We start from the raw sequence: 27,446 nt of genomic DNA on the forward strand, positions 1-27,446 counted from the left end.
AATACCCCTTTACCCAAAAACTAAAAACTGACCCTGAACCCTAAAAATACCCCTTTACCCAAAAACTAAAAACTGGCCCTGAACCCTAAAAATACCCCTTTACCCAAAAACTAAAAACTGAACCTGAACCCTAAAAATACCCCTTTACCCAAAAACTAAAAACTGATCCTGAACCCTAAAAATACCCCTTTACCCAAAAACTAAAAACTGACCCTGAACCCTAAAAATACCCCTTTACCCAAAAACTAAAAACTGACCCTGAACCCTAAAAATACCCCTTTAATTTAACATAATTAGCAATTAATCAATTAAATTAAAATAATTACCAATTACATTTTAATTAATTAACAAATATTATTTAATTACCAATTAATTAAATATTACTACCAATTAATACATTTACATATTTAATAAATAATAATTAAATTACTTCCCACCCTATTCCCCTATAAACCCACAACCCGCTACAGGAAATACATTATTTTAATTTACATAATTAGCAATTAATAAATTAAATTAAATTAATTACCAATTAAATTTTAAATAATTAACATATATTATTTAATTACCAATTAATTAATTATTACTACCAATTAATAAATTTACATATTTAATTAATTATAATTAAATTACTTCCCACCCTATTCCCCTATAAACCCACAACCCGCTACAGAATAAAATTACACAATAATTTAAAACAAATCATTAATTAAAAATAATTATAACATAAAATGACACTTTTCACACATATTATAACATAAAAACACTATAAATAATTACATATTATATAAAAAACGATATTTTTTACTTTCGATATTATTTACAGTCGATATTACTTCCCTTACCTTAAAAACAATATTTTGGCTGTCGATATTCTGTCCTGTCGATATTTTCTCCAAACGATATTTAAAACTCGATATTCTGTCCAAACGATATTTTGGAGTCGATATTATGTCTGTGTACCCCTGCAGTCACCCTTTTCAACGAAACCCTTGACATCACGGACCTGACCCAACTCTGCCTTGCCCCCACTCATAGCAAAGGCGCCACCCTAGATGCTATCCTTACTAACAAGGATTTGGCCACTCTCTCTAATATACTTCCGGTTGATTGGTCTGATCACCACCTCATCCTCTTCTCCTTGAACTGCCCCTCTACTCCCCCTCGCACCTATCAGCACTCTTCCCATTAAACCCACTCGTAGCCTTCACCTCATCCCACCTGGTGAACTCGAATCCACAATTAAAGCTTGCTTACTCCCCCCCTCTCGTAACACCAATGATCTCACTGATCATTACAACTCCTCCATTCTCGACGCCCTCAACCTTATTGCCCCTATTAAACTCAAAAAACATCCCTTCCAAGTCCTGGGTCTACGCCAACCTCAATAACAAAAGACGGACTCTTAGACATTCAGAACGCACCTGGAGAAGTCATCCTTCCTCCGAAAACCTGACTCTACTTAGAGCCAACAGAGCCCTTTACAAAAAACATATCTTCAATGAGAAAGCAACCTTTCTCCGCTCTCAACTTGACCAGGCTAAGAACCGTCCCAGAGTACAATTTAACATTGTTAAAAAACAAACTTCCTCTGGCCCTCCTAAACTTACAGCCTCAGTGGAAAGATGCGAAGAAATTGACATTTCTTCTCTAATAAAGTCAACACCATTTAACTATCCTTCTCTTCCCCTCCTCTCTCTCTCCATCCTCCCTCCCCCCAATTTACCATCCCAAATATCCCTAACTCACCTTCTTCGACCGCCACTCCTTCTCCCTACCAACTACCGCCGTCCAACCAACTCTCCCTCCCTAGCACACCACCCCGCCCAACCCCTACTTACTAGCACCCAGTCTGCTTCTTCTTTGACTAATACCCCTCCTAAAAACAATGCTTCATGGAGCACTTTTAATCCTATTTCTGAAACCAATATCATCAATATCATCTCTAAACTCAAACCATCGTCTCATTCCAAAGACCCCCTCCCAGCTCATTTAGTTAAAGAACTCAAACATATCATTGCCCCTATTTGGTCCGATATCATCAACTCCTCACTCTCTTCCGGTTGCGTTCCTTCCTCCCTTCAGCTTGGCCAAATATCCCCCATTCTAAAAAACCCTCTGCCGACCCTAATGATCTGAACAATCTGCGCCCTATCTCTAACCTTCCCTTCCTCTCTAAAGCCCTAGAAACATGTGCTCTGCCCCAACTATATAACCATATCTCCTCTTTCAATTTACTCGACACTTACCAATCTGGGTTTAGAAAGGTATGCAGCACAGAAACTGCGATGCTCAATATAACTGATGACATTTATCGCTCTCTTGACAAAGACGAATCCTCACTACTTATCCTCCTTGTTCTCTCAGCTGCCTTCGATACGGTACACCATCCCACTTTGCTGAACACCCTTAAAGATCGCTTTGGTTTTGAAGGCATTGTACTCAAATGGTTCACCTCCTTCCTCCAGAATAGATCTCAGCAAATTAAGCTCAGTCACTGCCTATCCAAACCCCAACCCATCACTCTCGGGGTCCCCCAAGGGTCTATCCTCTCTCCAACACTTTTCAACCTCTTCATGGAACCCCTCACTCTCCTTCTTAAACAAGCCAAAATCAGTTACCACCTCTATTCCTGCGATACACAACTATACTACACTATTAAATCGCACAATGACATCCTTCACCTCAATGACACTTTGTTGAAAGTCCAAGCCTGGTTCCACCTTAATCATCTTAAACTGAATCCTAAAAAAACGAAATCATCATTTTCACCCCTAAACACAACTCCCTCCCCATTCAACTCTGGATCAAAGACATCAATGCTCTTAATTGCCCCCTCTCCACCTCCAATTCTATCAAATCCCTTGGCATCAGTATTGATCAGAACCTTACTCTGATCCCCAACATTAAGAACACAGCGAAAAGTGCTCTTTTCACCCTGCACCACCTCAAAAAAATGAAACCTTTCATTCCTGCTGATGATTTCAAAATCGTTGTTCAATCTCTTGTCCTATCCAGGATTGACTATGGTAACGCCACTCTGGCCAGCACCCTCAAAGCACACCTGGCACCGATTAAATCTGTCCTCAACTTAGCCGCTAGACTGATCGCTGACTGTAGAAAATTTGACCACATCTCCCCTGTCCTCAAAAATCTTAACTGGCTCCCAATTGAAGGTCGATCCACATACAAGATGGCCTGCATTACACACAAAGCTCTTCACCAAGACACCCCCTCTTACCTTTCACACAAACTACATAAAGCAAGGAGTACTAGATCCTTGAGAAGTACCAACTCCCTTGTCCTTATCCCTCCTAAAATGTAAAAAGACCCAGTCTCATGCATTCTCAGGCAATGCACCTACAATCTGGAACTCCGTGAGCTCCCCGTACAAGCTCCATTCGATTGATAAAGCAATCGAATGGTTGCAAAGAAGAGGACTCATACAAGAATTTCGACACAAAACAAACCATCCTATTCAGCGGGAGTTATGGAGGAGCAGGACCCAGTCAGAGGAAGGTGGTCATCCGTGTTTATACTGTCCTGGTACGTGTCTTGGCAACATCATGCAGTAAGTCTGGTTTGAGAAACCCGATAGGTACCCCCTCTTGGGGCAGAGGGGCCTGGAAAGTTAAGCCAATGACAGGTTCCCGACGGTAATATAGGTCATCATGGTTACGCTCCCTGGCAGGCGAGAGAGATGCAGGTGCTGCTGGTATCACCCGCCCTGAGTGCTGGGACTCTCTATGGCCAGCGTTTGGCCAAGCGGGGACAGGGTGCTGACAACTTCACACACCACTTCTTCCGGAGAAAGGACAAATGGGACTACAGGGCCGAAGAACAGTGCGGACTGCCAGTGGCAGCTCACACGGGTTGACGCCAGGATGCTTGGGAGGTCTCCAAGAGACATTTCCTCAGCAAGGAATTTTTCATGAGTAGTAGATGCCTTGTCATGGGCTCACTTCTCAGGAGGGGTGTTCTTGGTTTACTGAACAATAATGTGGAATTCGAACAGGGTATGAGGCAGCATGAGGAGGAGAATGGGGCTATACGTAGTGCAGGGGGCCCTGCAAGGGCTCTGTATAAGGAACAGTGGGCAAATAAGTGTGTACAGGCACTGAACCACAGTGCTCCTCGAAGGTGGGTGGGGGTAAGGTTCACAGAGGCAGCTGTGTCTAATGAGGAGGTTGATGGGAGGTGGGGGTGAGGAGGCAATGGGCCATGTGAAGCTCTGGCTACAGATGAGCACCTGTCTGGTGCTCATGACAGTGACAGCTGGGGGCTTTAGGTCTGTTCTTTAAGGGAAGAAGGGTCTGACACGGGCCTGGGATGAGCTCAGGACAGCCGTGACCATAGTCTAGAAGGGGACTAGGTGGAGGGTGAGGTATTCCAGTAGACAGGAACATTGGTTGTAGGTAGTTTATTTACAGGAGACAGCCTGTACAACCACCATCATCAGAAGTCCAACTCTTTTTCCCCAACTCCCACATACAGAACTTTAACCCCTTCCGCACTCAGGACGAGCTCAGCTCGTCATGAGTGACGACGCTCGTACGCTCATGACGAGCTGAGCTCGTCATGTAACGCGTTTTTTTAAAAAACGCAGCGCGCAGCGGGAAAACCGCCAGCGCGCATGCGGTTAAGGCATCAATGTATCATAACAATTCTATTAGAACACTCTTCACAGATCCTGATCGTCGCCAGATTATGAGGTATTCCAGTAGACAGGAACATTGGTTGTAGGTAGTTTATTTACAAGAGACAGCTTGTACAACCACCATCATCAGAAGTCCAACTCTTTCTCGCCAACTCCCACATACAGAACTTTAAGGCATCAATGTATCATAACAATTCTATTAGAACACTCTAAATAGGAATACTACAGAGGGTGAGCCTTTGAACAGTGGGGAGGGTGCCTAGGCAGGAGACGTAGATGCTAGGGCAAGAAACGTTCATGGGAATCTCGTGGACAAGACCAGCTTTCGAAAGGTGGCAAGCGAACAAAGAGAGGAGACAGCCGGCAACCCAGCAGAAAGGAGCCAGGAAGTGAGTATAAGGATGACTGGGAGGACTCATGGGGTAAGTCGGCCAGTAGAAGAAAGGGGGTTAGGGCTATCGGAGGACCAATGTTTTTGGTAGCATAAGGGATATTGAGTAGTTGCAGAAAGGATGGTGAGAATTGCGGGAGATGTTTCTGGTGGTACAGTGGAAGTGGGAAACCAAGGCATTGGTGATGTGGTGCAGGGGCAGGGCTCAAAAGCGGCATTGAGTGTTCGGCAGGCTGCAGCTATTGATTTGATGGAGGAGGGAGGCTCTGCTATAACACAGGAGGGGCAGAAGGGGTATAATACGGTGGAGGACACCAGGTAGGTGACTCCACGAAGGCTGCCACCATGGCAAAGGGGAGTGATGTGGTATTGCTGTATCCTGGGGGGAGAAGGGGGGGGGGCATTTGTTGCAAACAGCCAAGGATAAGATTTGGGCAAATTAGATTATGGTTTGTTTAAGTTTCTGAATAGGGAGATAGTGAGTAAAGAGGGCTTGAAAGTGGATAAAAGGGAGCTGGCTAAAACGCAGCAGGTGCCCACTAATATTGATACCAGGACTGCGGCGTTTACAATATTTGCCTACATAAAGTGTCAAAAGGTCCTAGAGCAGAGTGTGGTCCTATGGAAGTACATGGCTGTCATTAGGTCAAATAGCATAAATTATGGGGGCTTGGTGTGGTTAAGATATGATGAGCTGTTTAGGGCATGGACAAGCGCCACACTGACAAAATCATGGGAGGATATTGACCAGGAGCTTTGGCTATGGTACATAATACCTACATTACCTGCACAAACAACACACACTGCAAGTAAGCTGCCTATTCCTTACCAGCCCTTTCTGTGTTAGCCTTTCTGTGTTGCCCCTTCCAGAGTGTTCAAGCAGTCCCTCATGTGCCCTGCTGGACGTTTAACAAGGGAGCTGGTTATAGGTACCCCGGCAAGTTTTGCCATGATGTTTCAGGAGCGGCAGTAGGCACTCACTGCTGCAGGGTACAGCAGGGGACAACCAGCCCTCAGTGGAATGGGGCAGGCGGGATGGCAAAAGAGTAGCGGCAAAGGGTGGATGTTCCTGTTAAACCAGATGCATTGCTACCAAGGTGGAAGAGATATTCTCCCGGTGCAGTCGCAGCTTTCTTGTGGGAGGGTTTTTGTTTTGGTTTATGTATACCTTACACGTGTCCCCGAGTGGGTCAACAAGCGAACAATCTGACGTCACAGACTGTTTTGGCAATGCTACTAGCAACCGAAAAGAGGGACTGGCATCTACTCTGAAAGTTTGGGGGATTGAGTTGGACTCTGTGGCAATAGTGTCATGGCTTCCAAGCTACGAGATGGAGGTGCTAAATGATTTGATTGATTAGCCTCTGTAGAGGGAAACATGAGCTGCGACTGTCACTGCGGGAGCTGTAAAGCCACATCCCAGGAATTGTTTGCCCAGACGAGTGGAGAATGACCTATTGGTTTGAAAGCATTATTTGGTGGGTTATAACGGAGTGATAATGTGGCTGCAAAATGACCCAATGACATGGAAGGTGGAGGTTTTTTTAATGGCTCGGATTTTGGGGTCATATGGGAGGGGCGTTGGTTTGCGGAAACCTGACCCCAAACTGGGAAGATCAAAGACCACAGGATTGTTTTCCATTGCTCCTGGCAGTGTGTCTGTGTAGGATTGAGATGAGGAAGGAACAGGCGGGTGATGTTTGTGTCTGACAATGTTGTGCAGATAACTGCTTCCAATGCTTGGGTGTTGAATATTCTGAGAGAAACGGTCTTGCTGTGTTTGGAGATGAATGTTTTCTTTCGAGCTAAGCACATTGCAGGTCTGGATAATGGAGTGTCTGAAGCACGTTCTCATTCACAGTGGGAAAGGTTACAAGGTTTGGCTCTTAGTGCAGGGAAAGAAGGTCTCCGTTTCCAGAAGACTTGTGGGACATCGGGTCATGAAAGCATATACACTAGTGGAATATTTTCTGGTGAATTCCACAAGGAAGATGAACCGACAGAGTTGAAGGGAGTTCATAGTATCGGGTGCCAGACAGCGTGGATGTGAAGGGTGGGGTTAAGGTGAAGATTCAGAGACATGGTAGATTTAATTTTTGGTCAAATACAGAAGGGTGTATGTGGAATTACCATAGGTGGCAAACTGGCAGCTATTGCATTCTATGGGAAGATGCAATGGGATAATGATCCATGTGAAGGAGAGCTGGGAGGAAGGCGTTAGGTGGCTGGTCCTGACTGCATGGCGAAGTACCCCAAGTGAGGTGTTTGAGGTCCGGTCAGAGTCCTGGGGGTAATAGTAGAACAGGCGAGAGTAGCGTTCACTTCTGCATGCAAGGTCAGCTCTTCAGAGCACTATTCAGGAATGTTCTTCAATGCCTTTGGATTTTCAGGGTTGGTAGAGGGAAAAGGAAGTTCGGGTTGGTGTTGGACAACCCCTAGCATACAGAGGGTTTCAAAGTGCATTTGAGAAGGTCTAAGACTGACCAGAGGGGTAAGGGGCGGTGATGCTCTTTCACCGTTTGGTTGAGGCGTGGGTTTGCTATTGGTTGCAGTTGGGGTGGTCCTTATTGGAGTTAAGGGGATGGGGTGAGGGCCCTATTTTATGGCACAAGGACAGCTTTGTAGTAACTCGGGGTAAGTGCTCTGAGTATTGAGAAGATGCTTACAGGGTTTGGGATTGACAGCACTGAACTTTGGCACTCATTTGTTTCAGATAGAGGCAGCGAAGTAGGGCTTCTGACTAGTAATAGGGGAAGACAGACGAGAGGGTTTCGGTAGGTGGTGGATCAGTTGTGTGTGGGGATAGGTTCAGCAGGAAATTAGCTAACAGGTCGATTGCTTTATTGGCAGGCGCTCGCTGTGCAGAGTATACCGGCGGGACACATGGATCTGCAGGCACTCTGGTGAAGTAGGCAAGGGTGCGGGCGGAGAGGAAATTTGGAGGCAACTAGTTGGGTTTGGAAAAAGATGGTGCATTAGTTTGGCCTTGATGGGGTGCATTGGGGGCAATGGGTGAAGGCTGTGTAGGATTACAAGACAGAGTGGGCAAGCGTAATGTTTTGGTCATTCATTTAGGGGTGAATAACATGGTGCAGTTCACTGGTTTGTGTTCTTGAAGTCCATGGGGCGGACTTGGACATGCTGAAGATCAGCCGGCTTTCCAAAGATGTTGCCTAGGAGGGTGTGTAGGGGCACACAGCAGTCGGCTCCAATACACAGAGCCAGGAAGGAGCTGAATAGGGAGATGACTGTTTTTACATGATGAAAAGAGTGCAGGGAATAGCTCATCACACCATTCTTTTTGAGTCCCCACACATTTTTCAGACGAGATGAGGTACTCTTGCAGAGCAGTGCAATAGCCTGTATTTGGAAGGGTGGACAAGGTCACTGGAAGAGTGGCTGAAAGGCTGTATGATGCTCTGAGTTCAGGGGGAACAATAGAGCCACGTTTTGAGGCAAGTACGAGGGCTGTTCCAAGAGCTGGCAGACTAGATAAGATGGTTAACGTCGGTTCAGGTGTTTAGAAGCTGGGATGAGAGACGTGGGAGTTACTTAGGGCAGGCAAATTTGTTTCAAGCTTTTTTTTAGCCAAGTTGACAGAACAGCTTGTGTGGCTCAGCTGAAGGGCTAGGTACTTTGCTTGTCAGTTGTAAATATAGCAGCCTTTTGCACTCAGAGCAAGCAGAGTGGTGTGATTATTTCCTCCCAATCAGGGTCCGAACGTGGACAGCGAAGCACACTCCCCTCTCAGGGAGGTTAGGAGGAAGAGAAGGAGACGACAAGGGGACATGGCAGCTGTTGGGTCACCCATGTTGCATCAGCGCGCATAGCGGCAAGCACACTTTCCCCTGCACCCACTGCCGAGCTGAAGCCCACCGCCCCCCCTGGTATATGTTGTTGGAGGTGGGGAGCTGGAATTTGACCGTTCTGGTGGTGTTATTGTTGTGGTTTTTTGTCACTGGACAGCATGCAGAGGAAGGAAAACTGTTGAACTGATTGGGCAAACAGTTCGGAGGGGGTGTAAGAAAGAGCAAAGAACAATGAAGCCCAGATTTAGGACAAGGAACGGGGCCTGATCCAAGACTGAGCAGGCTCAACAAGATGGTTAATGTGGATCCGGTATGAGGACTACACAGCATTTTAAAGGTTGTGTGCAGTTCAGATGTGGTTGGGATGGGATTGGAGTTAATTGGGGGAGGTGGGTCAGTTTTGAACTTTTGTTAGCCCAGTTCACAGGGTAGCGTGTGCGCCTCTGCATGCCAGTTGTAAATAAAGAAGTCTTTTGCACTCAAAGCAAGCGGAGTGAAGTGATTATTTCCTTCCAATCCCCAGTTAGTATTCTTTTGCAGCTTTGAGTCAAGGAACACAAGTGTAAAGCAGTCGCTAAGCTGAAAACACTTGAATATTCTAATTAAATCTCATCGGGCTTCTTATTTAAAGAACGATTGTTTGCGATCCAAACATTAACAAAATTCATTAATGCATCTCTCCAACAAAGTATAGCTCTCTAAAGCATGCTATATTTCACTCTAATATCAAAGATGCTTTTGCAAACCACAGGAACCAGGAAATGACTCATCACTAACCTTCTCTCTATCAATAGGATCTTGGAGATTACTTGTCAACTACAAGTGTTTATAGGAGCTAGCTCAACCTTTCACAACAGATAATCTATTTCTAGATCAAGGAGAGGGATAGAACCCTCAACAGAAGATGTGAGGGATGATATCTTCTCTAGACTTTGTACAAACTTGGATCTTAATCCTTCTCCATTTATCTATAGCTTAAGATGATAAACCTTTACTGGAGTCGCTGGAAAAATCGTTTGTGATCTCTGGCATGGTCTTCCAATGGCTCCAGTCTATCTTGTTAGTAAATTAGAATTGGATCATCATCAGTGACTGTTAAATATCTCTCCTGCAGGGCCCTGCAGGGCTCCCCATTATTTCCACTGTTACTCATTATCTACATAAGCCTGCTGTCCTGGGTTATCTTCCAGTACCACCTACATTTACACATGCATGCAGATGACACCCAGCTCCAAACCCAGGTGGATAGTCAGAATGAGTACAGTGAAAGCACTACTTTCTAGCAGGAACACTTGCACCATTGAATAAAAGAGCGCTATCTTTGTTTGGATAGTTCAGTAATGAAAATCCTTAGAGTTGCAGATCCGTTATATGACAATCTTCTCTTGAAGGGCCAGAGGAACTAGTAGCCATTCCAAATCCTAGGTGCATGACTTCACACAGGTCCATTACTTGGTTATCAAATAAGAACAACAGTTAAAAACACCAATTTCTATCTCCTGCTACTGATAAGGACACTACTGTTGCTTCAGTTTCTATATGCTTCAGGCATACAGAATGTTGATGCTATCACACTTGAATATTACAACATTGCCTTTGTCTGAGCAGCAAGAGTTTCTGAAACTCCAGAGACTGCAGAAGTAAACGGCTGGGATCTGCTTCAAAAATGTCATACCAAACTGGTTTTCAAATACTGCATTGACTTGAGGCAGCCCAGACAAAAAGTTCAAACTTCTCTGCAATCATCAAAGCACAAATGAGTTAAGACCTGGAATACCTATAGTCCCTGGTCAACAGGGAAGCTGAGTTCCAGCACTACTAGCATGCTGACATAGGCCATATTTACTATCAAGGCCCACAGAGGCAGGACTGGCAGCATTTTGAAGTTGGTATATGCCGCAAGCAAGCACCTTATAATATTAATAAATATGTTTTTCCTCTTTGTTATTAAAGTGAGTTTCTGCCCTTCATCCCAATCAATATCAATGAAATATTTCACTTGTCTTGCTCTGCTCTAGGCATGAGTAGTTTGTGGAGTCTCGGGGCTCATTTTGCATTCTGGTACTTACAATCATTAGTTTATAATGTGAACAATACAACTAACAAAACGGAAAGAAAAGACTAGGTTTGAGGATGGCAATGTGAACATTTTAAGCTAATGAAATTAAGCAAGTGCATTCCCATTGTAACATCTGTCATTTTTATAGTTAGCCTCCCTGTGGTTGTGTATTGTGCCACTCTAGCCCCTTTTTTTTACGTCGGTTGGTGATGTTATTGCCATTCTTCTAAGTCCATGGTTGCCTCCAATTTGTTCTCCTCTGCTGAGGTCTGTGATCATCTGTCCGAGTTTTGGTTTTGAAAAGCCTCTTTCTGCTGGGTGTGACTAATGCCCATCCATGTTGCTGGAGAGATGATTTTTTTTTGCCGCAGCCTGCGTCTGAAAAATCAGCAAGTCCCTTTTAAGTGTTGTGCTGCATGTTTGAAACCTAGGATGGCTAGAACTCAGAGTCATACTGGTGAGGTCCATAAGAAGACTAATGGCAATCGTCCATGTCAAGGTCTCTCTAGGAGTATTTCATTTCCTCTCCATCCTAGGGCAGGCAGTATTGGATATTTCCATATTACCTATGCACATTGAAGCTTGCTGTAATGTCGCTTCTGTATAGGTGCTAGACGTCAGGGACTGTCCAGGACTGTCTGGTACACATTCAGGGCCTTGGAAAAGGACTGGTGACTGGGTCGAAAACGTAAGTAGAAAGAAGAGTACAGCGCTGCCCAGGATCACACAGGAAGTCAGAGGAGAAAAGGGGTCCAAAGGGGAATCCTGCACAAGGGAACAAGATGGCTAAGACTCAGAAAGGATAGGCACTTTGGAATTCAGAATAACTACACCCAGGAAGGACGTGCAAGAGATATATATACATAACAACATTAACAATAAAGGGAATGTGGGGTAAAGCACTCGGGAGCTCCACACGGTAAGACTGAAGCTCAGTAAGTTCTTCACCCACATTTGCTATTACAGAAACTGACTGCAAATGTCCACATATAGGCTATATATGCAAAGGGAGGGTCTGTGGAGCTGATATCTATGGTGATGTTATAAATGTAACTCAAAGACAAGAGTCACAGTAGTCAAGAAACATCACCTCTATCTTCAGCTATGCCCACGGATCCTGGTGATCAAACAGGAACACGCAAGGCTATAATAGCAAGTGCGTAGAACTAAATACACAGCCACAATAGACAAGAATCTAGCAAGTAGAGTGCTTAAGAGGGAAACAAGGATACACTTGGCAGAACGCAAGTAACACACATACAAGGAAGCTAGAAGCAAGACAGTAGAACAGGAAGACAACAAATTAGGGACTAAAACAGAGGTAATGGGAAGAAAAGCAGGAACTGGGACAAAGGAAATACAGGAGAACGGATTCAGTGGTGCATTAAATAGTACTAGTTTAGGAAACAAGGAATAGCTAAGGATCAGGAGTCAAGGTAGCACTAAAGACAGTGCTAATTCAGGAACAAGAAATGCTACAGCTGAGGAACAGGAATCAAGGTAACACTACAGGCAGTTGCTAATTCAGAATCAAGGATAGCTATAGCTCATGGATCAAGAGAGCACTACAAGCAGTGCTATTCGGGAACAAGGAATAGCTGCAACTTAGGAACAGTAACAAGGGATAACTATAGCCCAGGAATGAAGGAATATCAAAAGCTCAGGAAACAAGGATTCATCTCATTGGTACACAGCTATAATGACTGTTAGAAGCGGCTGTCTCTAGTTGGCAGAGGTATACACTTCTGACAAATAGGGACACACCTTTTCTAGTCAGGGCAAGGGGATCACACACTTAGATAACCCCTGCTCACCCCCTTGGTAGCTTGGCAAAGCAGACAGGCTTATCTCAGAGGCAGTGCGTTAAGCATTTATGACCACATACAGTAATAAAGTAAATACACTACAAATGGACACGACACAGTAGTATTATAAAAATAAGGATTTTTATATAAGGCTTAGCACAAGACCAAATAACGACAAAAATATACCTCAGTCTTAATAAATACTCTTGGAAGGAAAAAATAATAATTCAAGCACGGTTTCTTCTTAGCACAAAGTCTTTAGTATCAAAAGCAACTCTTCTTCTCTAAAACACAGTTCTTGGCAACAATGTAACCCACACGGGAGTCACACGACGTCGAGGCAAAGTTAATCCAAAGGTTCGGCGTCGACCGCGATGAGCGCTACGTCGAGCCCGGAGTCGCACAGACCCCAACAACACAGTACCTTGGAAAAGTGAAGCACTCGATGATCAGCGGCGTCGAGATGTCCGGCGTCGCGTCTTCGGCGTCGATCGGGCCTCGGAGTCGGGGCGATCTGCAGCGGCGTCGACCGAAGTCAGGCGGGAGCAGCGCTCTCGAGATGAAGCAGGATACGGCGTCGTCGATGTCGATGTTGCAAGAGTGAGCAGCGCTCACGGCGTCGAGAGGGCTCGAAGTCGATGCGATCAGCAGCGGTGCAGACACGAGGTCACTTGGAGCTGGAGCCGAACTCACTACTCACTGGCGTTGTTGCTGGCGTCGATCGGGCCCGGCGGCCGGCGTCGAAGGTGCGGGACACTGGAGCCGTTACTCACGATGTCGAGCTGGATTCGGCGGCGTCCATCGGCGTCGAGATTGCTGGATTCTTCAGAGGTGCTGGATTTCAGGTTCCAGCAACAAGCACTTTCAGCAAACAAATGAAGTCCTTTGGCCCTGTGACTTCAACAGGAGGCTGGCACTCTTCCAACCCTTGGAGATTTTCTTAGCAAAGTTTGAGAGTACACACACAGTTCCTCTCTCCTGGTTCCTTGGCAAAAATAAAGAAGCAACTGCAGGATTCCCCCAACAAACAGCACTCTGGCAGAAGGGGTAGGCAGTCCTTAGATCAGCAGGCTTCTTGTCCTTGGTTCAGGTTTCCTTGTCAGAAGTGATCTAAATTCTTGGTTCAGGGGTCCTTCTCTTATACCCCTTTTTGGCTTTGATCCCTTTGTCCATGCAGGGGAATTTCCCCCCATCTTGGGTTTGTTGTGGGTGTTGCCAGGCCGAGGCACCTGGCCTATTCACTGTGCAGGGCAGAGTCTTCAGCCGCCCAGCAGGAGCGGAGCCAGCATTGTCACTGGCAGGGGCAGGGCCATCAGTTGCCCGGCAGGAGGTGGGGCCAGGAAAGTCCCTGGCAGGCACAGAGTCATCAGTCGCCTGGCAGGGGGGCGGAGCCAGCATTGTATCAGGCAGGGCAGGCTATCAGGAGCTACTCTTCCCCTACTCTCAATGTAAATGCCCCACTCACCCCACACTGACTCATTCAGACCTCTGGAGCCACCCAGCTCCTGTCACACACACACCAGAACCAGCAGAGACCGGTAGACAGTTAGACAAGAAAATAGCTACTTTCTAAAAGTGCTATTTTCAAACACAGAGTCCAAAAACCATCCACACAAACGGATGCGTTATTAAACCCTGAGTTCAGGGATACCAAACTCGACATTGCACCATGCTCCCCGAGCCCGCTAGGATTATAGCATTAATAATCCTGGCAGCCCATTCTAACTTATGGAGAGCAGGTTACCTTACAATAGTGAAAAACGAATATGGCTGTAATTCACTATTAGGACATGCCAACCTTGTCAGGCTTGTCCTACCTTATGCTTACAGTGCACCCTGCCCTTGGGCCTACCATAGGGGTGACTAACATGAAGTTAAGGGAAGGTTTAGGGACTGGCAAGTAGGTGTACTTGCGCAGTCCTCGTGACAGTCAGACTGCACGTGGTCTAGCAATGGCAGACCTGTAGACATACTTTTACTAGGCCGCTCTTGTGGGTGGCACAACATGGGCTGCAAGCCCACTAGCAGCATTTGTATTTACAAGCCCTGGCACTCCTGGTGCACTCTACTAGGGACTGACAGTAAACCAAATAAGCCAAACATGGAATCCAATCAATACATCAATTTCACATAAGGAACACTTGCACTGTGGCACTGATCAGCAGTGGCACAGTGCCCAAAGCAATATACCAGCAAAAACATCGTACACAGAGGAGGCAAACAGAAAAAAATGGAGGAGAGACTCATGCCAATGATGTCAGGTCTAACAATGACCAACCCTGTACTGAAGGGAGCTGGGGCTTAAAAGAGCTCACAGTAATCATGTGCATCAGGTGTGAGCAGGCTATCAGCATCCAGCAACAGTTGAACTGAATTCCTACACCCATCTTAGGCCTGCAGGGCCCCACACTAACACCCACACTGACCCACCCAACTATACAACATGGTATGGCCTTCTAGCCAATGTCAAATCCCTCCCTAGACATGCTACCGCTATCTGGGATCTTTTTAAGGACAATAATCCAGACATTGGATACCTCACGGAAACATGGATTAAACCCTCAGGCTTTTCGGCAATTGCTCTAGCTCTCCCGCCCGGCTTTCGAATCCAAAGTCTTGACAGGTTAGAGCGAGCGGGTGGAGGTGTAGCCATAATCCATAAGTATCTATTATCAGTCACCATACTTGATTAGCTCTGCTCAGACTTATTTGAATGTCTTATTTTTAAACGTATCTACACCCTCAACATAGCTGGTTTACAGGCCCCCAAGCCCGATGCATGACTTCAACCGTCGCCTTTTAGAATTCATCTCCCCCCATATTGTTGCTATCCTCAATTTCCTACTTTTAGGGGATGTTAACATTCACAGCGAGCGGTACAAAAGGGGGTGGTGATGGACGGAGCATCTGACCCAATCAAACACTCACACCCAGTCAAAAGATCTGAGTTTGATCCTTCACCGTTCTTTAGCCCACTCTGCCACCCCAGTTCAGACATGGCTATATGCAAATCAGTCTGACCCTGTGCCTCATGGGAACAGTCCAGCCCGAACTGCCAAGCCATGCCTTCCCTGGTCCGGAAACAAGCTTCCGAGGACCGGTTTCTGGCATTACAGCCGTCTTCAGCCCGGCTTGCTTGAATCCAGTGGCAACGTGAGCAAGGGACTCACGTCTGAGCATACCCTGCCACACTTATGGCGGCAAAGCGGTACAAAAGGGGGTGGTGATGGACGGAGCATCTAAACCAATCAAACACTCACACCCAAACATTCACAGCGAGGACACAAATAATCATGATGCAGTGACCTGTCTAGAGAACCTGGCTTCCCATGGTCTCCTCAACATCAACGATGACCCCACTCACTTAGCAGGGCACACCCTTGACCTTATTCTTTCTAACTCCCAACACATTAAAAATGGGGATACTCTCCCTCTGACTTGGTCGGACCACTCTTTAATAAACTTCCATCTGACAAGCCCTTCCACCACACCCTCTCCCTTATCCCGTACGGATAGGTGGTACAGACCTTGGCATAAAATCAAAGCCCACCACCTCGCGTCCCCTTTTCGGACCTGGGACATTGACACTCGTAATCTCAATGTTGAACAACAACTACTGTATTTTAATATTATCATCTCCAGTATCTTGGATGAAGCAGCACCTCTAAAACCGGCCACTCCACCCACAAATCCTCTGCCTCTGAATGGTACTCCCCGGCCCTACGTACCGAAAAGAGGGGGTTCATAAAACTGGAACGCACCTGGCGACTTTCCCATCTAGAACAAGATAAAGCCAGATATAAAAGCGCTTTAGCAGCCTATCATAACAACATCAAAAACGCACGGAAAATCCACATTACTCAGCAATTAGAGCAGGCTGGCTCTAACTCCAGGACACATCCAAGATCCCCACCACTGAAATCAGCAACTACCGACCCATATCTCTTCAACCCCTACAGTCCAAGCTTATTGAGAAACACATTAATAGACACCTGTCAGATTATTTGGAGACTCACCAACTTCTGGATGTCTCTCAATCGGGGTTTCGGGCTAAACATAGCACCGAATCCGCCCTTATTGAGGTCACTGACAACATTCGCATGGCTGCTGACAACGGTCAGGCAGCGCTTTTGGTGCTGCTTGACTTGTCAGCAGCGTTTGATACTGTTTCCCATTACATTCTTCTGGACAGACTCCAAGACAAAGGCATTCAGGGGTTAGCACTGAAGTGGGTCACCAACTTTTTAACAGATAGAACACAGACTGTCACCATGGGATCTTTTACATCCGCCACTACCAAGATTAGCAAGGGGGTCCCGCAGGGCTCCTGCCTGAGCCCGACCCTCTTTAACATTTATGTCACCCCTCTGGCCAGACTCATGAGATCCTTGAGATTTACTCTGCTGCCTGGATGCGTAACAACTATTTACAACTGAATGCGGGCAAATCTGAAATCATGTTATTTGGAGGAGCTGCCACTTATTGGTCACCTACCTGGTGGCCGGAAGAGCTGGGTACTGCCCCTATCCCTAAAGAAGTGGTCAAGAACTTAGGTGTCAGGATTGATCACAGACTCACCCATGAGACACACGCCAACACTACTGCAGGCTTCTGCTTTTATATTCTTGGCCTCCTGCGAAGGATCTTTCCTCTTTTACCCTCTTCCACCAAGAAAACGCTCATGCAGGCCTTGGTACTTAGTAGACTCGACTATTGTATTGCCCTACTATTTTCAGCCAACGAAACTGCTATTAATAAACTGCAGGTGGTGCAGAATACTGCTGCCCGACTTACTGTCAATGCCCCTTCTAGAACACCCTCCGCACCCCTCCTGAACCAACTCCACTGGCTCCCTATAAGGAAAAGGGTCAAATTCAAAATAGGCTGTATTGTTTAAAAAAGCCCGCAATGGTCAAGGCCCTTTGTATCTCTCTAACAAGCTCTCCTCCTACATCCCTGCACGAACTCTCAGGTCCAGCACTGAGCATCTGCTCATCATCCCCAGAGTCAAAAAGGCACGTAGCGGTGGCAAGGCATACTCCTATCTTGCCCCTCTATTTTGGAATAATTTACCATCTCATCTACGTTCTGAACTAAATCTGGCCCAATTCAGAAAGATGCTAAAAACCCACCTTTTCTAATCTTCCCCTTGTCTATGATGTTCCTTACCGTCCACAGCGCCGAGATACCCTCATGGGTGATTCAGCGCTATACAAACCATTAAACTTCAAACTTCAAACTTCAGGGGTGGAGACGAAGCAGTAAGCAGAGAATTATAGGTGATAGAGTTTCCATCAAGAGCAGACTAGCCTCCACAAAACCTGGCATGGATTGGGAATGTATGTCAATTCCCAAATAGTGTCCACATGGCTGGAAGTCAGGATATGCATGCAGAGGAGTGTCTGGAAGCTTATTTGAACACTGGAAAGTCACATTATGCGCCCCCTGGCAGTGGGCATGAGAGTGCAGGGAGAGAATCGTGACACTGGGGGTTTCCATACTCCCATTTCAGGGCCCCATCAGATTGATGGGAAATCAAAGCTGTCCCTCTGCATACAGGTTTATACAACTACTACAATGAAATTGCCTTTTCTGGTGCACAGGCAAGTTCCATATATTACAAACGATAGTTACAATCAACCTACTGCTGAGTTGACTGATGAATGTGAACTGATCAATAGCTGAATGGCATTTCCAACAGCCAGTTGCTATGGGGGGCTTTGTATGGGTTGTGAAGCTGGGCTGTGTATGGGTTGTTGTGAAGCTTTCCCGAAGCCAACCTGGAAAGATTTGAGTGAGTTTTCGAAATTAATAATTCCTGGTTTGAGCGCAAAACCATAAAACAGTTTAATTTATTTATTCACTAGCTCACCCGTCGCGTGTTGCTGCGATCTCAGAAGAAAGGAAATTCAAGGAAACTTGTTATGATAACATTCAATTTACATTCTGTCATTTTTATTGAAACTTATTCATTTTAATATGGAAAACATTTCAAAGTGTCGTTTTAATTTTATTTATTTATTCGAGTGCTTGTGCATACATAAATGTAAAAATTCAGTATTCGAAAGATTATGAGGGCCCTGGGGCGCCGATATTTAAAACATTTGTATGCCATAAACCTTCGCGGGAGTGTACTCAACAACTTCCCAAAGTTTCATGGCGATCGGATGAATGGTGTAGTAATGCATATGCCAGAAACCTTCGCGGGAGTGTACTCAACAACTTCCCAAAGTTTCATGGCGATGGTATGAATGGTGTAGTAATGCATATGCCAGAAACCTTCGCGGGAGTGTACTCAACAACTTCCCAAAGTTTCATGGCGATCGGATGAATGGTGTAGTAATGCATAAAGGACAAACAGACAGACAGACAGACATACATTCGTTTTTATATATATAGATTAATAACATCCCTTTTCATGCACCCTTCTTTCTTTTTGAGGCTCCAGAGGGGAAAATAATTGCCTTAGAAGCTGATTTGATTTTTCCCAATATTTTTATTATGCAGGACTTCTTTACACTGTGATAGGACGTCTTTTTAGGACATTTCAGAGACGCTTAGTTTAACTACCTGCCCACTTGTTCCATATAATACATGGAAGATAAGGCCTCTGTGAAATGCCTCAGCACAAAGTACTACCTCAGCAAGATGAAGTCCTGTCTCCTCAATATAGAACATTGCATGAGAAAGACTGAGGGCCTAATTTACAATAGAATGGCGCAGCACGGAGCCGCAGCAATTTTGCAACATCATTCTAAAAGAGCAGGAATGCGCTGTATTTACAAGAATACAGTGTATTCCTGTATTGACCCCTGTGCTCGTGCTAAAAAATCAATCTAGCGCCAATGGCACCAATGCAGGCACACTTGTGTCATGTTGCAAGGGTGCCTGCATTGCAGGGATGATTGATTTGTGCAGGTAAGGACACCATTCTGCACAAAATCAATAAATGGAGGCAATTTCCTCCTTCTATGAGTGCTACAGAATGTAGCACATAGAAAGAGAAAAAACTAGGAGAAAAAAGGATATTTCTCTCTGTTGTACCTCCCTAACGCAACCATTGGGGTGGCGTTAGAATCTGACGCATTCCTAGGTTTGAATCTGGGAATGCTTCAGATTCCATGAGTTATGCATGGGAACACCCACAGCAACACCCATGGAATGCCCCTTTCTCGCAGTATTCTGGTTCTGGGTGAAAGGCTCACATATTTACGAGGCCTTGAAAAGCCATGCAAAGTGGCTTTGCGTGGCCTTGTAAATATGCTACGGCACATTGCGCCACCGGAGCCCCAAAAAAGTGACACTCCGGTGGCACACAAGTGCTGCTGGAGCCATACAAATGAGGTCCTGCGTGTTTCAGAGATGGTCATGTCCTCTCCAGGGCCACAAAAAATAAAGGGTCTAGTATGCACTATGGGCACTAGTGTTTGAGTAGACAAATAGCTTTTATAAGATATAAGTTTAGCTAATTCAGAATCTAACTTAGACTGGCAAAGAAATGCATATTCATTGGCTTATAACCCCCACAGGTATTGACTGGGCACCGGAATCCAACCTCATTGTGACATGTGCAGTGGATAGAAATGCCTACGTCTGGAACCTGAAAGATGGTGTGTGGAAACCTACACTGGTGCTGCTACGCATCAACCGAGCTGCCACCTGCGTTAAGTGGTCCCCACAGGAGAATAAGTTTGCTGTGGGAAGTGGCTCCCAAACCATCTCCATCTGCTATTTTGAGAAGGAAAACGACTGGTAAGTAGAAGAATCCTGTCCAGGCTCTCATAATTATGTGGCAACATAGGATGGAGCCCCATTGCATTGACAAGGTGCCCTAACATTAAAATGCAGAAACAAATGGCTCTGGTAATTGTCAACATGGCTTGATTGATAGTTAGTGAATAGACTCTAGAAAAGTAGTGTTCGCAAGCTCGTGTCAAAGTAACTTCAATATAAATCTACTAATCTTGTTGGACCTATCCTCGGCCTTTGACACCGTCAAACACGAGACCTTGATAGATCTCCCTGAACACATACAGGGTCTATCAGAAATTGTTCTAAATTGGTTCACCCCCTTTCTCCAAAATAGATCACAAATATTCAAGGTCAATCAATCATTATCCAAGACCGTATCAGTCACTCTAGGAGTACCACATGGATCATCCCTTTCACCTACACTTTTCAACCTTTTCATGGAGCCACTCACAGAACTTCTCAGCTCATCGAATGTACATTATCACGTGTATGCGGATGACATGCAACTCTACATAAAGATCCACTCACTTGAGGACATCAAATCTCTCAATTCAACACTTCAAAAAATACAGACCTGGCTGGCCGAAACCATCTGAAACTGAACACTCTCAAAACTGAATTCCTCTTAATCGCTCCCCCCAACCAATCGACCACCATCCTCCATTGGATGAACCAACTAACAGGACTCAAAGGTCAAGCTTGCATTATCGACTCAGCGAAATCACTGGGAGTGACCCTAGATAGAAACTTAAACATGCAGAAACACATCAACACATCTACAAAAGGAGCACATTGTCAGATGACCACCTTGAGAAAAATGAAACCCTTCCTGCCCCCCTAATGACCTCAAGCATGCAGTTCAAGCTCTAGTAATCCCCAGAGTGGAATATGGGAATGTCACTCTCTGCGGCCTTCATAGATCGACGACAGCCCCTTTAAGAGCTTCAATCAACGCTGCTGCTAGACTCATCACTGGCTCCAAAAGAAACAGTCACATCTCCCCCTACCTTCGAGCCCTCAACTGGCTACCGCTCGTGGCTAGAATTCATCTGAGAATCGTTTGTATGACAAAAAGGCACTACATCACAAAACTCTGAGTTATCTAGCTCAGAAAGTAGTGCTATCATGTGGCAATAGATCCACCAGGAGCTCCAGCAATCTTCTACTGAAACCACAACGTTTTCTAAAGAAGAAAACTTACAACCTGAACCGGTCCTTCTCAGGAATGGCTCCCAGGATTTGGAATGCTTTGCCCCCAGAAACGAGACAGAATCACTCCTCTGTATTCTTCAAAAAAGAAGTGAAAGCTATTCTCATGGCTAAATTTACTTGATCTATTTTTCTTGTACATATTACCTGTAATATACCTGCTAATCTGTCTTAGTAATATTTTTGAATTAGTCTTACATACATTTTTCTATGCCTGTATTTGTTTACTTACATCAACCGTATAAAGCGCTCTGATACCTGTAAGGGTCTTGTTCGAGCTATACAAAACTTTCAAATAAATAAAATAAACCGTTTGACTATGTTAGATCATCTGTGTATCAGTACAGCTTGCCATTGTTCACTGACTGGCCTTTGACACCAACATGATTTTATGCTGGGCAAATCCCTTTCTCTCTCTGTGACTCAAGTAGTAAAAATGTGAAATGTGATACATAAAAAGCAGCTGTACTGCTCCAATTACATGTTCCCATCACTTGCTTTCTGTAATCTGTTTTTTTACGAGAACCCAAATTCTGATCTATTCTATTAACAGAACCTTATATTCAAGATAACATGACATTTTGTTTAAAGGGCATGTTTATTCTTATGCCTCTATGTGCTGCAATGACAGGTATTGGTTGTTATACAGCTCAATGGCATTCATGTTATTACCCTCAGAAGGAAGAAAGGCAGAGTGGACCTATCAGGATTCGAACCTGTGGCCATGAGAGTACAGAGAGGCTTCCGAAGTAGATGCATTAGCACACTTAGTGACTTACTTTCTGGTCTCCCATTCCATTGTTGACCTTGTCATTCAATATTTTACTCTTATCTGTTAAATATGGCAACCTCAGGGTTCAGTGACCCAAATTCTTATGTCCCAATACGTTATGGCATCATAGCTATTCTTCCCTTTCTTTTCAATGCTGCTCCTAACATGCACTTCAGTTGTTGCACTTCATGCGTGTACCAGTGCTGGTATGTCAGCAGTGTCCCACTGATAGAACATAATGCTTCAGTATCTGCACAAGTAACAGTCTGTGCTGCAAGGATGCACCTCTTCGCGTGCATACGCACTAATCACAGATTTGAAACCAAAACCGACAACCCAGCAGCTATATCGCCAATGTGTAATGAGGCTGTAAATGGGAGTATGCATGTTTTCTCGCTGGTATTATGCATGAAGCAGATTTGATGCAAAATACATCTATTCAATTGCTGCTGTGAAAAAAGAGATCACGAAAGCTGAGGGTGAGCACCTTTTACATGTATTGTCCAACACTGGTACTTAATGCCAGGCTGAGATTGGTGTAACCTGTAAAGGCAGTTAATTTTGAGGAAATGGCGGGCTCCAGGTTTGTGAAGGCAAAGATTGAGTCCCAGGAGGCTGTTTGCAGTATGTCCCTGGTAACAGAGGCATCAGTGGGGGGACACTGAATGCCGGTTTCGCAAGCAAAGAGAGGGAGGCTAATCCTCTTCTTTTTGCGGCAGGGTACACAAAATCTGAACTGATGTAGGTCTGAAGACATATGACCCAGATTAACTAAAGGTGCAACAAAGTGACATAAACTAAAGAGTCACTAAATATCCATGTGCACACCACTACACAGTATTGCTAAACAGTACTACATCACGTAGTACAAAACCCCTGGTTGTGGATGCAAATTGGGGTTTTCAATGAGAGAATTGTTTAAATACCCATTCGAATCAAAGCAAACCCACATCTACTAAAGTCTCACAAGGTTGCATGTCCTAGCATTATATCAAATATTGCCTGCAAACTAAAAAGAACAAGGGCAACCACGTGGCAATGTTGGGCTGGGTGGTCTTGTGCCATTTTTCAATGAGTAAAGTACGTCATATGATTTACATCACTATGAATACCATTGAGCTTGAGGGTATGCCTTTTGTCTAACAATCATAAAAGATCCAGGTCAATGGACTTTCCACCACGGTGCAATGTTAAATCACGTTTAGTATCACACAAGCAAGGCGTTATTTGTGTTTGTGTGGCTGATGATGCCAGTAGCACACAACACCTTGAAAACATGATGCTGCTCACTTTATATCTGTTGGTGCAATGCAGTGGAGTTGATTTACACACAGTGACACTTTGTGATATTCTTGGCTTGCTCTCCCTAATAGGTCAAAAAATATATATAGGATCGATGCTGTTTGAAATTCTCCCAGTTTTCTGCTTGGCCACTCTGCCTATTGACTTCAAAGGGTGTAGAGGGAAGAGACATTGTGTGTGTATTTACAAAAGGGCATGTGCGCTAATCCACCATTCCTTGACTCCTTTCATAGGTGGCTGAGCAAACACATCAAGAAGTCCATCCGATCCACGATACTCAACCTGGCCTGGCACCCCAACAATGTCTTGCTGGCTGCAGGGTCCAGTGATTTCAACTGCAGGTACCGCCTCTCATCATCATAAAGTCGAACTCCTGAGGTGGTATATTCAAGCTGAGTTACAATACAATAACCAAAGCTGGCACCAGAGACACTGGAATAGTTCTAGAAGGACAACTGGCCAATGCAACACATCCCATTCGCCCTCTGCCACTTGGAAAGGGTTCCAGATAAGCATTTTTAAGCCAGGGAATTTCACTCCTAAATTTTGGAAGTTGGCAGTGACCCGGGGCAGAATGTGCGCTATACAATTGACACCTTGTGCACAGATAACAGAGAGGCCTAACAGACACACAGAACTCACACGCAGGTGCACATACACACCTTTGCAGCGATAACAGGCGGTATGTGTTGTGTAACATCTTCAGAAAGTTCTTGCCCTATACTTAAAAGGGTTTTGAGAAGATTGTTTTAGTTTGTGATCGTGCACCGATGAAACATTGTATTCTTTAAGAAACATTTTACTGAAACATGACCTTGGCAACTGAACCAATCGTAAAACAAGCATTTTCGCAACTTGCTTCACAGGCCACATGCCCTCCATTAGGTTTCGGTGTGTAAATGCTGAACGCCTCATTTGTAAGGGTAAACCTAAAAAAGAAGAAAAAAAATAGATCCGATTTTTAACATAAAAAATGTAAAAGACCTACGGATCCCTCTTTGAAATGAAATTGAATCTGGTTAAATATTTGCGAAAAAGAAAAACCACTCTAAAGCATGTATTTAAAAAGCATGTTGAAAATGTAAAATATCGTGTGCAAGGAAACGCACATTCCTTGCATGAGGGGCATTTTCAAAGAAGTCCAAGTTCAAAATACTCGCTTTTGCAAATGTGGTGTACTCCAGACACCAGTGACTTACACTTGTGTTGGTGACATTATCTCTTTTCCAAACGTGGGTTTTGTTTTGCCAAATACTGCTACTTCACTACACATCTCTTTAAAGTAGCATTGGTGCAAGAAAGGGCTTTCTTCTTTCTTGATTGATGTTTCAGTTCCCCCCGTTTGTTTTTAAGAGAATTACAAAACTCCAAAATTTAAATCTGTTTCTCGAGCCATTCATAAATGTCACTGGCTCCCAGCTAGGTAATGAATCAGGTGCAAGGCTTTGTGTACTGCCTACAAGGCATTGCCCAATGTTGGCCCTGATTACTAGAAACAGAATTTCAAGTGGTCTGAGCCAAACCGGAATTTGTGCTCTTCTGGGGCTAAGAAACTGATGGTCCCTAGGTTCAAACGGGCCAGCTAGGGAGGAAGAAGCTTTGTAATATGTACCGCAAAGCATGAAACCCCCTACCCTCTAATATTAGCTTCATGCCCAATTAGTTATCCTTCAGGAAATAATTAAAAACTTGGCATCTCCGTAATTAGCGTTTCTCTGATCTATTTTAGCAGAGCTAGCGCCAGGTCACCTTCGAGTAATCAAGCTCTTTAAAAGTCACTTCAACATAACATAACTTGAGAGACCCTTTTACTTCATAGCATCATCACACCAGGTTTACCACCCTAATTAACTACCTCAATAGGTATCCATGTCCGTCCTGGACATAAGCCTGGGATCTATGACATAATATCGACAGACAGAATATAGACATACAAAAATATCGAAGCAAAAATATCAACATCAAAAATATCGAAATTCTATCTACATTAAGGTAAGTACAAAAATATTGGGAAAAAAATATCGTAGTACAAAAATATTGAAGTAAAAAATATTGTTTTTTTAAATGTATTAATAATAATGTAAAAATAATTTAAAAATACATATAATGTAACAAATTATAGATATAAACATTAAAACATATTTAAAAAATAATAACTAATACATATACATTTAAAATAAATTAAAAACTCTACATATAAATTAATATATATACTTACTCTACATATTGCATCAGTAGTGAAAGCGTTGGATAGCGTAGGGGAAAAAATTACTATTCCCACTCCAGAGGGTGCAACAGTAGGGAAAGCGATGGATAGCGTAGGGGTAAAAATTACTATTCCCACTCCAGAGGGTGCAACAGTAGGGAAATAATTGGATAGCGTAGGGGAAAAAAATCACTATTCCCACTCCAAAGGGTGCAACAGTAGAGAAAGCGTTGGATAGCGTAGGGGTAAAAAATACTATTCCCACTCCAGAGGGTGCAACAGTAGGGAAAGCGCTGGATAGCGTAGGGGTAAAACTTACTATTCCCACTCCATAGGGTGCAACAGTAGGGAAAGCATTGGATAGCGTAGGGGAAAAAATTACTATTCCCACTCCAAAGGGTGCAACAGTAGGGAAAGCGTTGGATAGTGTAAGGGTAAAAAATACTATTCCCACTCCAGAGGGTGCAACAGTAGGGAAAGCGCTGGATAGCGTAGGGGTAAAAATTACCATTCCCACTCCATAGGATGCAACAGTAGGGAAAGTGTTGGATAGCGTAGGGGAAACAATTACTATTCCCACTCCAAAGGGTGCAACATTGGATAGCGTAGGGGTAAAAATTACTATTCCCACTCCAGAGGGTGCAACATTGGATAGTGTAGGGGTAAAACTTACTATTCCCACTCCATAGCGTGCAACAGTAGGGAAAGCGTTGGATAGCGTAGGGGAAAAAATACTATTCCCACTCCAAAGGGTGCAACAGTAGGGAAAGCATTGGATAGCTTAGGGGTAAAAAGTACTAATCCCATTCCAGAGGGTGCAACAGTAGGGAAAGCGTTGGATAGCGTAGGGGTAAAAATTACTATTCCCACTCCAAAGGGTGCAACAGTAGGAAAAGCGTTGGATAGCGTAAGCGTTATATTAACATACTTATCAATTAGATATTTTTTTTAACAAAAAAATATATATATTTTATTTACAAAAATATATTACTAAATACCAAATATTTATAATTAATATTTACTTAAATAACAAAAAATTACTTCCCACGCTACTCCCCCTTTAACACACAACACACTACACATACAAAAAACACAATTAATATAAATATCAATTAATCAATTAATAACAATTCATATTATTAAATTGACGTAATTATAAATTAACTAATTGACAAATATTAATCACCAATTAATAATTAATTACCAATTAATAATTAATTAACAATATATTTACAAGAATAAACAACATTTATTAATACATTATTTATAATTGATATTATAAAATAATTTTCAAAAACGAATTACCAATTAATTAATTAACAATTAATTAATAATAAATACCAATAAATAAATACAATCTCTTTAATTAAGGTAATTATCATTTAATCACTTAATAATAATTAATTGCCAATTAATCGTTAATTAACAATAACAAAAAATAAAAAATATTACTACATTAACTCTAATTAATTTAATTACCTAAT

General features: G+C 43.9%; 1 protein-coding gene across 1 annotated transcript in view; it reads left to right on the forward strand.

Annotated features, from left to right (window-relative positions):
* Window positions 1-27,446, forward strand: part of LOC144770060 (actin-related protein 2/3 complex subunit 1A-B-like) — a 159,178-nt gene that overhangs the window by 95,870 nt on the left and 35,862 nt on the right. The window contains exons 4-5 of the mRNA XM_078654291.1: window positions 20,251-20,473; window positions 23,990-24,097. Coding sequence (XP_078510417.1) covers window positions 20,251-20,473; window positions 23,990-24,097 — 331 coding nt within the window. The remainder of the gene's footprint in view (window positions 1-20,250; window positions 20,474-23,989; window positions 24,098-27,446) is intronic.

Source organism: Lissotriton helveticus, chromosome 7 (genome assembly GCF_964261635.1).
Source record: "Lissotriton helveticus chromosome 7, aLisHel1.1, whole genome shotgun sequence".
In the NCBI taxonomy this organism is placed as follows: Eukaryota; Metazoa; Chordata; class Amphibia; order Caudata; family Salamandridae; genus Lissotriton; species Lissotriton helveticus.